The sequence below is a fragment of the Schistocerca nitens genome, chromosome 9 (genome assembly GCF_023898315.1).
Source record: "Schistocerca nitens isolate TAMUIC-IGC-003100 chromosome 9, iqSchNite1.1, whole genome shotgun sequence".
Lineage (NCBI taxonomy): Eukaryota > Metazoa > Arthropoda > Insecta > Orthoptera > Acrididae > Schistocerca > Schistocerca nitens.
Genome location: NC_064622.1, coordinates 328,516,790 through 328,528,798, shown reverse-complemented (window position 1 = coordinate 328,528,798; position 12,009 = coordinate 328,516,790). Strand labels below are relative to the sequence as shown.

At 48.3% G+C, this 12,009-nt stretch overlaps 1 protein-coding gene across 1 annotated transcript in view; it reads right to left on the bottom strand.

Annotated features, from left to right (window-relative positions):
• The window catches only part of LOC126204220 (phospholipase A2-like), a 144,784-nt gene extending 133,368 nt beyond the window's left edge, over window positions 1–11,416 (bottom strand). Inside the window, exon 1 of the mRNA XM_049938617.1 lies at window positions 11,364–11,416. Coding sequence (XP_049794574.1) covers window positions 11,364–11,416 — 53 coding nt within the window. The remainder of the gene's footprint in view (window positions 1–11,363) is intronic.
• Window positions 11,417–12,009: the final 593 nt, after the last annotated feature.

The following is a 12,009-nucleotide window of genomic DNA, read 5'->3' as shown; positions in this document are numbered from 1 at the left end:
CAGGTTGCGTAACGGTACCTTATTACTCGAAACTTAGAGCGCCTTTCAGGCACAAAAACTGCTTCGGGCCACACTCCTGTACACGTTCCCCGTCCGGGTGGAGGCTCACCGAACTTTGAATTCGTCTCGTGGTGTGGTCTATACTAGATCCCTCGACGGCTTGACTGACGAGGAGATTCAATCTTTCCTCGCTGAGCAGGGCGTGACGGCTGTCCATAGGGTCATGAAAAAGGTCAACAATGACCTTGTACCGACCCGGACACTTTTATTGACCTTTGATAGTGTTAAGCTGCCATCGCGTATCAAGGCGGGCTATGAGGTTATTTCTGTTCGCCCCTATGTCCCGACACCTACGTGCTGCTACCAGTGTCAGCGTTTCAATCACACTCGACAGTCTTGTTCCAATGCGGCTAAATGTGTCACTTGTGGCAGGGATGCCCATGAGGGTGACTGTCCACCTCCGTCTCCTCGTTGTGTGAACTGTCAGGGTGACCATGCCGCATCCTCCCGCGACTGTTCTGTCTATAAGGAAGAACGCTGTATCCAAGAAATTCGGGTCAAAGAGAAAGTGTCTACCTCGGCTGCTCGCAAGCTATTGGCTAGTAGGAAGCCCACGCTGCTCCCAGCGGGGAAATACAGTACTGTCCTCGCCTCTCCTCGGACTACCAGGGAGGTGGCAACCCAGACATGCGATCTGACCTTCAGCACCACGGTCGTCCGTTCGGCCAGTGCTAAGATCGCGCGGTCGACGTCTCCTCTTCCTCCCATCACCCCACAGGCACCAGCCCCTTCATCAGCTTCTGCTAAGACGAAGACCCAGAAGTCAGATGCACGGGCCTTCAAGAAGGAACCGTCCCGTGCAGACTTCCTACGTACCTCGACCTCCCAGCCTTCGACCGGTACTTTCACCAAACGACCTTCCAAGAAGGCAAATAGGAAGCACAGTTCTCCTTCTCCGCCACGGCGCATTTCTTCTCCTGCGCCACCCAGCGGTTGCCGCCCCAGGCCGTCATCCGTTTCGCCTGGCCGCACCGCTGGTAGCCGAACATCTGGCAGTTCACCGGCGGGGGAAGCTCCCCCTCCCGGCCATCTTTCCAAGATGGCCGATGAACCTATAGACCCAATGGACGATGACTGTCCGCCTACTGATAGCGGCGGCAGTGCTCGCTCGAAGCCAGGCCCTCAGCGGCATTCGAGGTGACCCCTTCTTTCATCTTCCCTTTTCTTTTCTTACGATGGCTCTTATTCACTGGAATATTCGCAGCATTCGCTCCAACCGAGAGGACTTGAAGTTGCTGCTCCGCTTGCACCGTCCGCTCGTCGTCGCCCTCCAGGAAACGAAGCTACGCCCTTGCGATCAAATTGCCTTGGCACACTACACCTCTGTGCGTTTTGACCTACCCCCTGTGGTAGGTATCCCAGCTCATGGAGGGGTTATGTTGCTGGTCCGGGATGATATTTACTACGATCCCATCACGTTGCACACCGGCCTGCAGGCAGTTGCCATCCGCATTACTCTCCCCACTTTTACATTTTCCATTTGTACCGTTTACACTCCATCGTCGTCTGCCGTTACCAGGGCAGACATGATGCAACTTATTGCTCAGCTACCTGCACCATTTTTGTTAACTGGAGACTTCAATGTCCACCATCCCCTTTGGGGCTCTCCAGCATCCTGCCCGAGGGGCTCCCTGTTAGCAGACCTTTTCAACCAGCTCAATCTTGTCTGCCTCAATACTGGCGCCCCTACTTTTCTTTCGGACACATCTCACACCTATTCCCATTTAGACCTCTCTATTTGTACTCCCTAACTTGCACGCCGGTTCGAGTGGTATGCACTTTCTGATACATATTCGAGCGACCACTTCCCGTGTGTTATCCATCTCCTGCAGCATACCCCCTCTCCGTGCTCATCTAGTTGGAACATCTCCAAAGCAGACTGGGGGCTCTTCTCTTCCAGGGCGACCTTTCAGGATCAAACATTCACAAGCTGCGATAGTCAGGTCGCACACCTCACGGACGTCAGTCTCACTGCTGCTGAATATACCATCCCTCACCCTACTTCTTCTCCACGTCGCGTACCGGTCCCCTGGTGGACCGCGGCATGTAGAGACGCTTTACGTGCTCGTCGACGTGCTTTACGCACCTTTAAACGCCAGCCTACAGTGGCGAATTGTATCAATTATCAGCGATTACGTGCACAGTGTCGTCGTATTATTAAAGAAAGCAAGAAAGCCAGCTGGGCTGCTTTCACAAGCACCTTCAACAGTTTTACTCCTTCTTCTGTTGTCTGGGGTAGCCTGCGCCGGCTATCTGGCACTAAGGTCCACTCACCAGTTTCTGGCTTGACGGTCGCGAATGACGTCCTTGTGGCCCCTGAGGCTGTTTCCAATGCCTTCGGCCGCTTTTTCGCAGAGGTTTCGAGCTCCGCTCATTACCACCCTGCCTTCCTCCCCCGCAAACAGGCAGAGGAGGCTAGGCCACCTAACTTCCGCTCCTCGAATCGTGAAAGTTATAATGCCCCATTCACCATGCGGGAACTCGAAAACGCACTTGGCCGATCACGGTCCTCCGCTCCAGGGCCTGATTCTATTCATATTCAGATGCTGAAGAACCTTTCTCCTGCGGGTAAAGATTTTCTTCTTCGTACTTACAATCGCATCTGGATTGAGGGACATGTTCCCGCATGCTGGCGCGAGTCTATTGTTGTCCCGATTCCTAAGCCGGGGAAGGACAAGCACTTGCCTTCCAGTTATCGACCCATCTCGCTTACCAGCTGTGTCTGTAAAGTGATGGAGCGAATGGTTAACTCTCGATTGGTTTGGCTGCTCGAGTCTCGACGCCTACTTACCAATGTACAATGTGGATTTCGTAGGCGCCGCTCTGCTGTTGACCATCTGGTTACCTTGTCGACCTTCATTATGAATAACTTCTTGCGGAAGCGCCCGACCGCGGCTGTGTTCTTTGATTTGGAGAAGGCTTACGACACCTGTTGGAGGGCGGGCATTCTCCGCACCATGCATACATGGGGCCTTCGCGGTCGCCTCCCTCTTTTTATTCGTTCCTTTTTAATGGATCGACAGTTCAGGGTACGTGTGGGTTCTGTCCTGTCAGACACCTTTCGCCAGGAGAATGGGGTGCCACAGGGCTCAGTTTTGAGCGTCGCTCTCTTCGCCATAGCGATCAATCCAATAATGGATTGCCTCCCAGCTGATGTATCAGGCTCCCTTTTCGTGGACGATTTTACCATCTATTGCAGCGCGCAGCGTACGTGTCTCCTGGAGCGCTGTCTTCAGCGTTCTCTTGACCGTCTTTACTCCTGGAGTGTCGCCAATGGCTTCCGTTTTTCTGCCGAGAAGACGGTCTGTATTAACTTCTGGCGCTACAAAGAGTTTCTCCCACCGTCCTTAAGACTCGGTCCCGTTGCTCTCCCATTCGTGGAGACAACAAAATTTTTAGGTCTTACATTTGACAGGAAACTTAGTTGGTCTCCACATGTGTCATATTTGGCTGCCCGTTGTACCCGTTCTCTAAATGTCCTCCGTGTTCTCAGTGGTATGTCGTGGGGAGCGGATCGAACCGTCCTACTTCGCCTATATCGGTCGATCGTCCGCTCCAAGCTGGATTATGGGAGCTTCGTATACTCCTCTGCACGGCCATCCATCTTACGCCGCCTCAACTCCATACAACATCGGGGTTTACGACTTGCGATCGGAGCGTTTTATACTAGTCCCGTCGAGAGTCTTCATGCTGACGCTGGTGAGTTGCCACTCACCTACCGGCGCGATATACTGCTTTGTCGGTATGCCTGTCGGCTACTGGCAATGCCCGACCACCCGTCTTATCGTTCCTTTTTTTGATGACTCTCTCGACAGTCAATACGGGTTGTATGTCTCTGCCCTGCTACCCCCTGGAGTTCGCTTTCGTCGCCTCCTTCAACACCTTAATTTTTCACTCCCTGCAACCTTTCGAGTGGGCGAGAGCCACACGCCACCTTGGCTCCAGGCTCAGGTTCGCGTCCACCTTGACCTCTGCTCGCTCCCGAAGGAGGTTACCCCCGGTTCGGTCTACCACTCCCGTTTTGTCGAACTTCGTTCGAAGTTCATTAATATGACCTTCATTTATACAGATGGCTCTAAGACCAATGACGGGGTCGGGTGTTCTTTTATTGTCGTGGCACAAAGTTTCAAATACCGGCTCCATGGCCATTGTTCGGTCTTCACAGCTGAGCTCTTTGCCCTCTACCAGGCTGTTCTTTACATCTGCCGCCACCGACATTCTGGATATATCATCTGCTCCGATTCCCTGAGCGCTATCCAGAGCCTCAGTGATCCGTACCCGGTTCACCCTTTCGTGCACCGGATCCAACGCTCTCTTCAGCAGCTGGAGGACGTCGGTTCTACGGTTAGCTTTATGTGGGTTCCTGGCCATGTCGGTATACCCGGGAACGAAGCTGCTGATGCTGCGGTCCTCCAGCCTCGGACGGCTTCTTGTTGTGTCCCTTCGTCAGATTGTAGCAGGGTAATTTGTCGGCGCATTTTATCGTTGTGGCATGCCGATTGGGCTGCACTTACAGACAACAAGCTTCGGGCCTTAAAACCTCTTCCCGTGGCTTGGACGTCCTCCTCACGCCCTTCTCGGCGGGAGGAGGTAGTTTTGGCCCGGTTACGAATTGGACACTGCCGGTTCAGCCATCGCCATCTGCTGACGGCTGCGCCGGCGCCGTTCTGCCCATGTGGGCAATTGCTGACGGTCCGCCACATTTTAACGTCCTGTCCGGATTTTAACACCCTGCGTTTTGATCTTGGCCTGCCCTGTACTGTAGAAGCCATTTTAGCGGATGACCCACGAGCAGCTGCTCGCGTTCTTCATTTTATCAATTTGACAACCCTCTCAAAGGACATTTGATTATGCTGTTTTCTTTTTTAATCCTATGCCTGTCAGTCTGTCTTATATCGTGTTTTCTGTTTCGTTGCTGTTTTAAACTTGTGCCTCGCGGTGCATTCCTAACGTAGTCTGGGCGCTAATGACCGTTGACGTTGTGCGCCCTAAAACCACAAAAAAAAAAAAAAAAAAAACAGATCTCCACCCTCTCGAACTCCTACGAATTTATGGACAGCTCTGTAGGAATCATGGTGTCAGATGCCTTCAGGACTACTTCAGACATAGTCGAGTTCATGCCAGGTCATGTTGCGGAACTTCTGCATGCTCGCGGGGGTCTTACACCATATTAGGCAGGTGTACCCGTTTCTTTAGCCCTTCAGTGTATTTTCAGCTATGTTAGTTTTTCACTATTATGATACAGATTGCAAATAGTAAGTGGCAGGATAGAGGAAAACAATACTTTCCGCAAACGGATTGTGTACAGAATACTTGTAGAGTCCATACTTGGATTTCACTGAAATGTATGAAATCTAAATCATGCCAAAATAACCCGGAACTTCGAGCATAACGAACAATAATGCTACGAATGGTCTCATACTTGCTTGAATGGCGAACGAGTGCAGCAGAAATGTTGACAGCTTTTCATCGGAAGACATTTGAAGCCGCCGCGTATCTCGTATCATTCCGAAAACTTAAAGACCTATCTCTCAAGGCAGATACTAGACAATGCAGACAAGATAATGCAGACAAAATTAAGAAAATAACTGAAGCCCCTGTCTGGTATACCGACACGGCGGCTTTGAAAGCCCCCTGGAAAGCAAGGGACTGGACTTTCGCCACTAGGCAGTGGTATTATATAGGCGTACGTGAGCACTGGTGTAGCTGTCCCCAGCGCCACACACCACTGTGCCGCAGGGATGGTAAAACCGACCGTTTAGAACCTATAGCGGCATTGCAGTTCGGAGTAACCGGTATTCTTTTGCATGTTTTGGTCTCAGTTGTAACAGGTATTCTTATGTTTTACTTATAACCGCTATAAACCGAAGGTGCTATATTTTTTTGTTTCTAAATGAAACTTTTTTTTTAAAAAAAAAGAAACGGGATTAATAGGAAATTCTGTGCATCATGAAAGATTTCTATAGTCTTTAAATGATATTTTTTCTGATGAAAGGAGTCAACTTCTAGATCAATTCATTATAGAACGAGTTTTTATGAACAGATTGGACGATAATATTGGCCAAAGAATTAATTCATTATTAAAATTTTAACTGTTGTCACACAATTGTTCATGGTAAATGTTATATTTTGCCTACTATACTGTTCATCTGAATTTCTGGAAGGAGAATTTTTTGTTTTGTAGGTAAAAATCAGTTGAATTCAAATTGTTGTAAAAAAGTAAAGATACATATTTTACTAAAAACAAGTTTTCCATTTGCAAAAATTAAAGAAAAAAGAAGTTAAAAATTTTACACAAAGCTTATTATTTGTCCGGCACTTCTACCAAATAATAAGAAAGAAAAATTATGGCAACAGTAATAAATCAAAAACTTAACCATTCGTACATAGTTTACGATAAAAATCGAAAGTAGCTGATCTGCTGCCTCCGTCTCCATAGTATACCTCTATCTGCTCGTAGCCCTTAGAAAGGAACAACGCGAAAAATAGTTCTCCAGCCTCACCCTTTAGCACCGACTATTCATAATACCCAAATACTGGTATGATCCTTGACTGACATATGATTTTTGATCAGAGATTTAAAAAAGTAGAACCAGTAGAAGAATAGTGGTGAGTTTTTGTAGTATTCAACCCTTCATCAGTTTTCGAGAAAAGCAGCGAGCAGTGGGTGGACTAAGTTTTCTTTCATTTAACTTTTTTATCTGATACTTTGATTCTATGTATCTTGAAATGTGTAACGCGAAGGTCTGAGGGAGTAATAGAAAATTTTCAATGCTTGACCGTTGCCTACGTTAATTGCTGGAAATAATGGCCGTAAACAACCGGAAACCGATTATTTTCGAAACTTGTCATTCGTGCGGCTTTTACAGTCAGGTTAAACTGGAGAAGAAAAAAAAACTGTATAAATGAAAACCCTAATGTGGTGCTTAATTAGAGCCCGCGGCTGCGCTGTAACTTCGGCCGCGCAGCGTAACGTGGTAGAGGAATCTGCTGCTGTGGCAAGTAAGGTCCACTCCCCCTGATGGCGAAGTGAGTGGGGGGGGGGGGGGGGGAAGAGCATGTTCAAATGGCTCTGAGCACTATGAGACTTAACTTCTGAGGTCATCAGTCGCCTAGAACTTAGAACTAATTAAACCTAACTAACCTAAGGACATCACACACATCCATGCCCGAGGCAAGATTCGAACCTGCGACCGTAGCGGTCGCTCGGCTCCAGACTGTAGCGCCCAGAACCGCACGGCCACTCCGGCCGGCGGAAGAGCCTATGGTGAACCACTACAGCTCCGACAGCAGGAGAGGGAGCATCTCGCGCTAACAGTCGAGCTCCAGCAGACAAATGCAGCAGCTGCATGAAGACAGCGTGTGTCTCATGCCGACGCCTTTCTGGAAGAGACCAGCACCAGCTTCAGAATCGTACTCTGTGCCGAGACGGAATCTGCCCGCTTACTACTGGAAGAAGTCTACCATCGACAGCAACAAGGTGGAGTAGTGTGCGGTGCAAAGCAATGCGCTCACGAATGTGACATCTGTGTCCTCCCAAACCGAACGCAATCACCAATGAACGCAATAACCAGACGAACGAGCACGAGGAACATCCAAAGACGGTCAACAGAGCAGTGCGTACTGCAGAGGTCGTCAGAGGTGAAAGGTACCTGACATCCTTCGAAGATGCGAAAGCGAGAAAAGGTGACTGAAGAAAAGGAATAATACCAACATTTCTGGTCACTGTTTTCGAAGATTTTCTCTGACTGTAAGCCAAATATCTGGACTATTCCAACAATTCAGTTTAAATAGATGCCCACTTAGGAGATAGTCATCAAACCGTAAGTCGTCCATTGCTCTCAATAGCAACACACAGGCATCAACTGAAATCAAAATATGGATGCATAACAGAACAGTAGTAAAGGAGTTTTGCTATCTGGGAAGCAAAATAACTGATGATGTCGAAGTAGAGAGGATATCAAATGTAGACTGGCAATGGCAAGGAAAGTGTTTCTGAACAAGAGAAATTTGTTAACTTCGAGTATAGATTTAAGTGTCAGGAAGTCGTTTCTGAAAGTGTTTGTATGGAGTGTAGCCATGTATGGAAGTGAAACATGGACAATAACTAGTTTGGACAAGAAGAGAATAGAAGCTTTCGAAATGTAGGACTACAGAAGAATGCTGAAGATTAGATGGGTAGATCACATAACTAATGAGGAAGTATTGAATAGTATTGGGGAGAAGAGGAGTTTGTGGCACAACTTGACTGAAGAAGGGATAGGTTGGTAGGACATGTTCTGAGGCATCAAGGGATCACCAATTTAGTATTGGAGGGCAGCGTGGAGGGTTAAAATCGTAGAGGGAGACCAACAGATGAATACACTAAACAGATTCAGAAGGATGTAGGTTGCAGTAGGTACTGGGAGATGAAGAAGCTTGCACAGGATAGAGTAGCATGGAGAGCTGCATCAAACCAGCCTCAGGACTGAAGACAACAACAACAACAACAACAACAACAGAACAACATCTATACCAATGGATGAGAAGGGCGGTCACGCTCTCGAACAGCGCACCTTCGTAAGAGGCAGGAGTGGAGTTCACAAAAAAGTCTGTAGTGCATTTGCTTCCCTATATTCTCGTTGTGGTAACATACTATTGGTTCTTGGTCTCCGTTTTCGCTACGTCACACGTTTTCTCTTTCGGGTTACCCTTTGGACTTACTTGATGCTGCGTCAAGCGGCCGCGTGGTTTGAGGCGCCATGACACGTATTGCGCGACCCCTCCCGCCGCAGGTTCGAGTCCTCCCTCGGGCACGAGTGTGTGTTGTTCTTAGCGTAAGTTAGTTTAAGTAGTGTGTAAGTCTAGGGCCGATGACCTCAGCAACTTGGTCCCTTAGTAATTCACACACACACACACACACACACACACACACACACACACTTCTTTTATCTGTAGCACTGTTTCCACTTCGTTCCCTCGTTGTCTGTTCTCACTCGGCGGCATGACGTTGATGGCTCCCGAACAGTATGACCAGCCTCTTCTGTATTCTCTCGAGTAGTTCCCAACATTAGCTCGGATCTCGGTTGCAATATCGTAGCAGTATATTGTGTAACTAAGTCAGTGTTATACACATCAAAAAAAGTTTTGCATCACCCCGGCTCCCAGAACTCCTGAAGATAGGAGTGTGGATATTGTTTCACAGTCCCTTTGACTGTTCCGAGTTTTCGCTAAACCCGTCCAAAGATGTAAACAATCTTGCATGAGCAGCGCCTATTAGACGGATCAGTTCCAGTCATTCCACCAGGAAGGAGGTACAAGGCTCGTGTTGTCTGTAGTTCAACCATGCCTAGACGGCCAATACCGCGGATCGATCGCGTCCGCATTTTTACTTTGTGCCAGGAAGGACTCTCAAGAAAGGAAGTGTCCAGACGTCTCGGAGTGAACCAAAGTGATGTTGTTCGGACACGGAAGTGATACAGAGAGACAGGAACTGTCGATGACATGTCTCACTCAGGCCACCCAAGGGCTGACACTGCAGTGCGTGGATGACCGACACCTACGGATAATGGCTTGGAGCAACCCTGACAGCAACGCCACCACGTTGAATAATGCTTTTCGTGCAGCCACAGGACGTCGTGTTACGACTCAAACTGTGTGCGATAGGCTGCATGAGTGACAACTTCACTCGCGACGTCCATGGTGAGGTCCACCTTCGCAACCACGACACCATGCAGCGCGGTATAGATGGGCCCATGCCGAATGGACCGCTCAGGATTGGCATCATGTTCTCTTCACCGATGAGTGTCGCTTACGACTTCAACTAGACAATCGTCGGAGATGTGTTTGGAGGCAACCGGGTCAGGTTGAACACCTTTGACACACTGTCCAGCGAGTGCAGCAAGGTGGAGGTTGGCTGTTGATATACTTTCCGGGATGTGAGGTCGTGGTCCAAGAACATTTCTGCTCCTTACGTTTCGTCCAGAACTGCGCTGGACTTCCTCAGAGGCGCTGCTCCGCTGAGTCTTGCCGACTGACTGGTCGGGTGTCTGAGAGCGACTTATATATTGTGAGAAAGGGGGGCGTGGTTCAGGTGACACGTGATGAGCAGTGATAATCCATAGCAAAGATAAGGTTGACTATCGATTACCACCTTGTCAAAGATAAAAATTGTTAGCAATTTTGTAGAGCCATTGATAATCCATAGCAAAGATAAGGTTGACTATCGATTACCACCTTGTCCAAGATAAAAATTGTTAGCAATTTTGTAGAGCCACTGTCCATATATCGCTAAGTTTCATAGTCTCCTCTTTCCTATTGAAATTATCGTGATGTTTATAAATTTCGATAGCTTCTCTATATAGCCGTGGATAGTAATTTAACGTTGTAGATAAAACTTCGGTATCCGAAAATTTCACTTGGTGGTTGCCTGGTTGAAGAGCATGTTCCGCTACAGCTGACTTTTCTATTTTTACAAGTCGACAAAGACTTTTATGCTCTTTCAGTCGCGTGTTTACGCTTTTTTTTTTATGAGGAAGTCTAGCGCAGTTCTGGACGAAACGTAAGGAGCAGAAAAGTTCTTGGACCACGACCTCACATCCCGGAAAGTATATCAACAGCCATGTCACCCGGTCGTGAAAGCCTTCATTCTACAAGGTGGAGGTTCCCTGATGTTTTAGGGTGGCATCATGTGGGGCTGACATTCGCCGCTGGTAGTCATGGAAGCCGCCGTAACGGCTGTACGATACGTGAATGCCGTCCTCCGACTGATAGTGCAACCAGATCGGAAGCATATTGGCGAGATATTCGTCTTCATGGACGACAATCTACGCCCCCATCGTGCACATTTTATGAATGACTTCCTTCAAGATAACGACATTGCTTGACTAGAGTGACCGGCATGTTCTCCAGATATGAATCCTATCGAACATGCGTGGGGTAGATTGAAAAGGGCTGTTTGTGGACGACGTGACCCACCATCCACTCCGAGGGATCTACGCGAATCGCCGTTGAGGAGTGGACAATGTGGACAATGTTGATGAACTTGTGGATAGTATGCAACGACGAAAACAGGCATGCATCAATGAAAGAGGACGTGCTACTAGGCATTAGAGGTACCAGTGTGTACAGCAATCTGGACCACCAGCTCCCAAGGTCCCGCTGTATATTGGTACAACATGTGTGGTTTTCTTGAGCAATAAAAAAAATGATGTTTATGTTTATCTCTATTCCAATTTTCTGTACAGGTCCCGGAACTGTCGGAACCGAGGTGATGCAAAACTTTTTTTGATGCGTGTATTTTATGTGAGCGCTGGCGGACTCACCTGTCGGTGTAGTAGTCGCAGCGGTCGCCAGTTAGCGCCACCATGCGCGTCATGGTGGGGTCGGTGACCAGCAGCGCGGTCACGGCGCACCACCACCAGGACCAGCACCAACACGCTAGCAGCGCTCGCTGCAAAAACAAACTCGTCTAAATACACCATCACGACCCCTGTCAAACACTGGAGATTAACAAAGGAAATAATACAGGGGTCTGATTAAAGTATGGAAATACTGTCACAAATGTAAACTTGAACATAAATGCAGATGCATGTCCAAGCATGCCGGTTGCGCTGTTCTATTTGACCGCGAGCAGCACCTGCGGAATGCCTTCAATACGTTGCAAGTGTCAGTCGAGGTCAGAACACTGTTATGTGTAGTTGTGAGCGCATTATGTCAAAGCACTTCCAACATCGACAACTTGTTGCTACACGTATGGTGGGGGCGTACGTAACCAAGGGAGTCGAAGTATTTGGTATTTCAAGAGGCCCCGTAAAGAAGATTTATACCGTAAAAAGAAAAGGCGGGAAAACAACTTCTGCTAAGGACCCCATGATTATTCTGCGAATCTGCATTACTACTAAATAATTTCGTGTACCGCAACGTACCGGTGAAAGTTTTCCAATTCCAGTGACTGACGCGATCCCATCC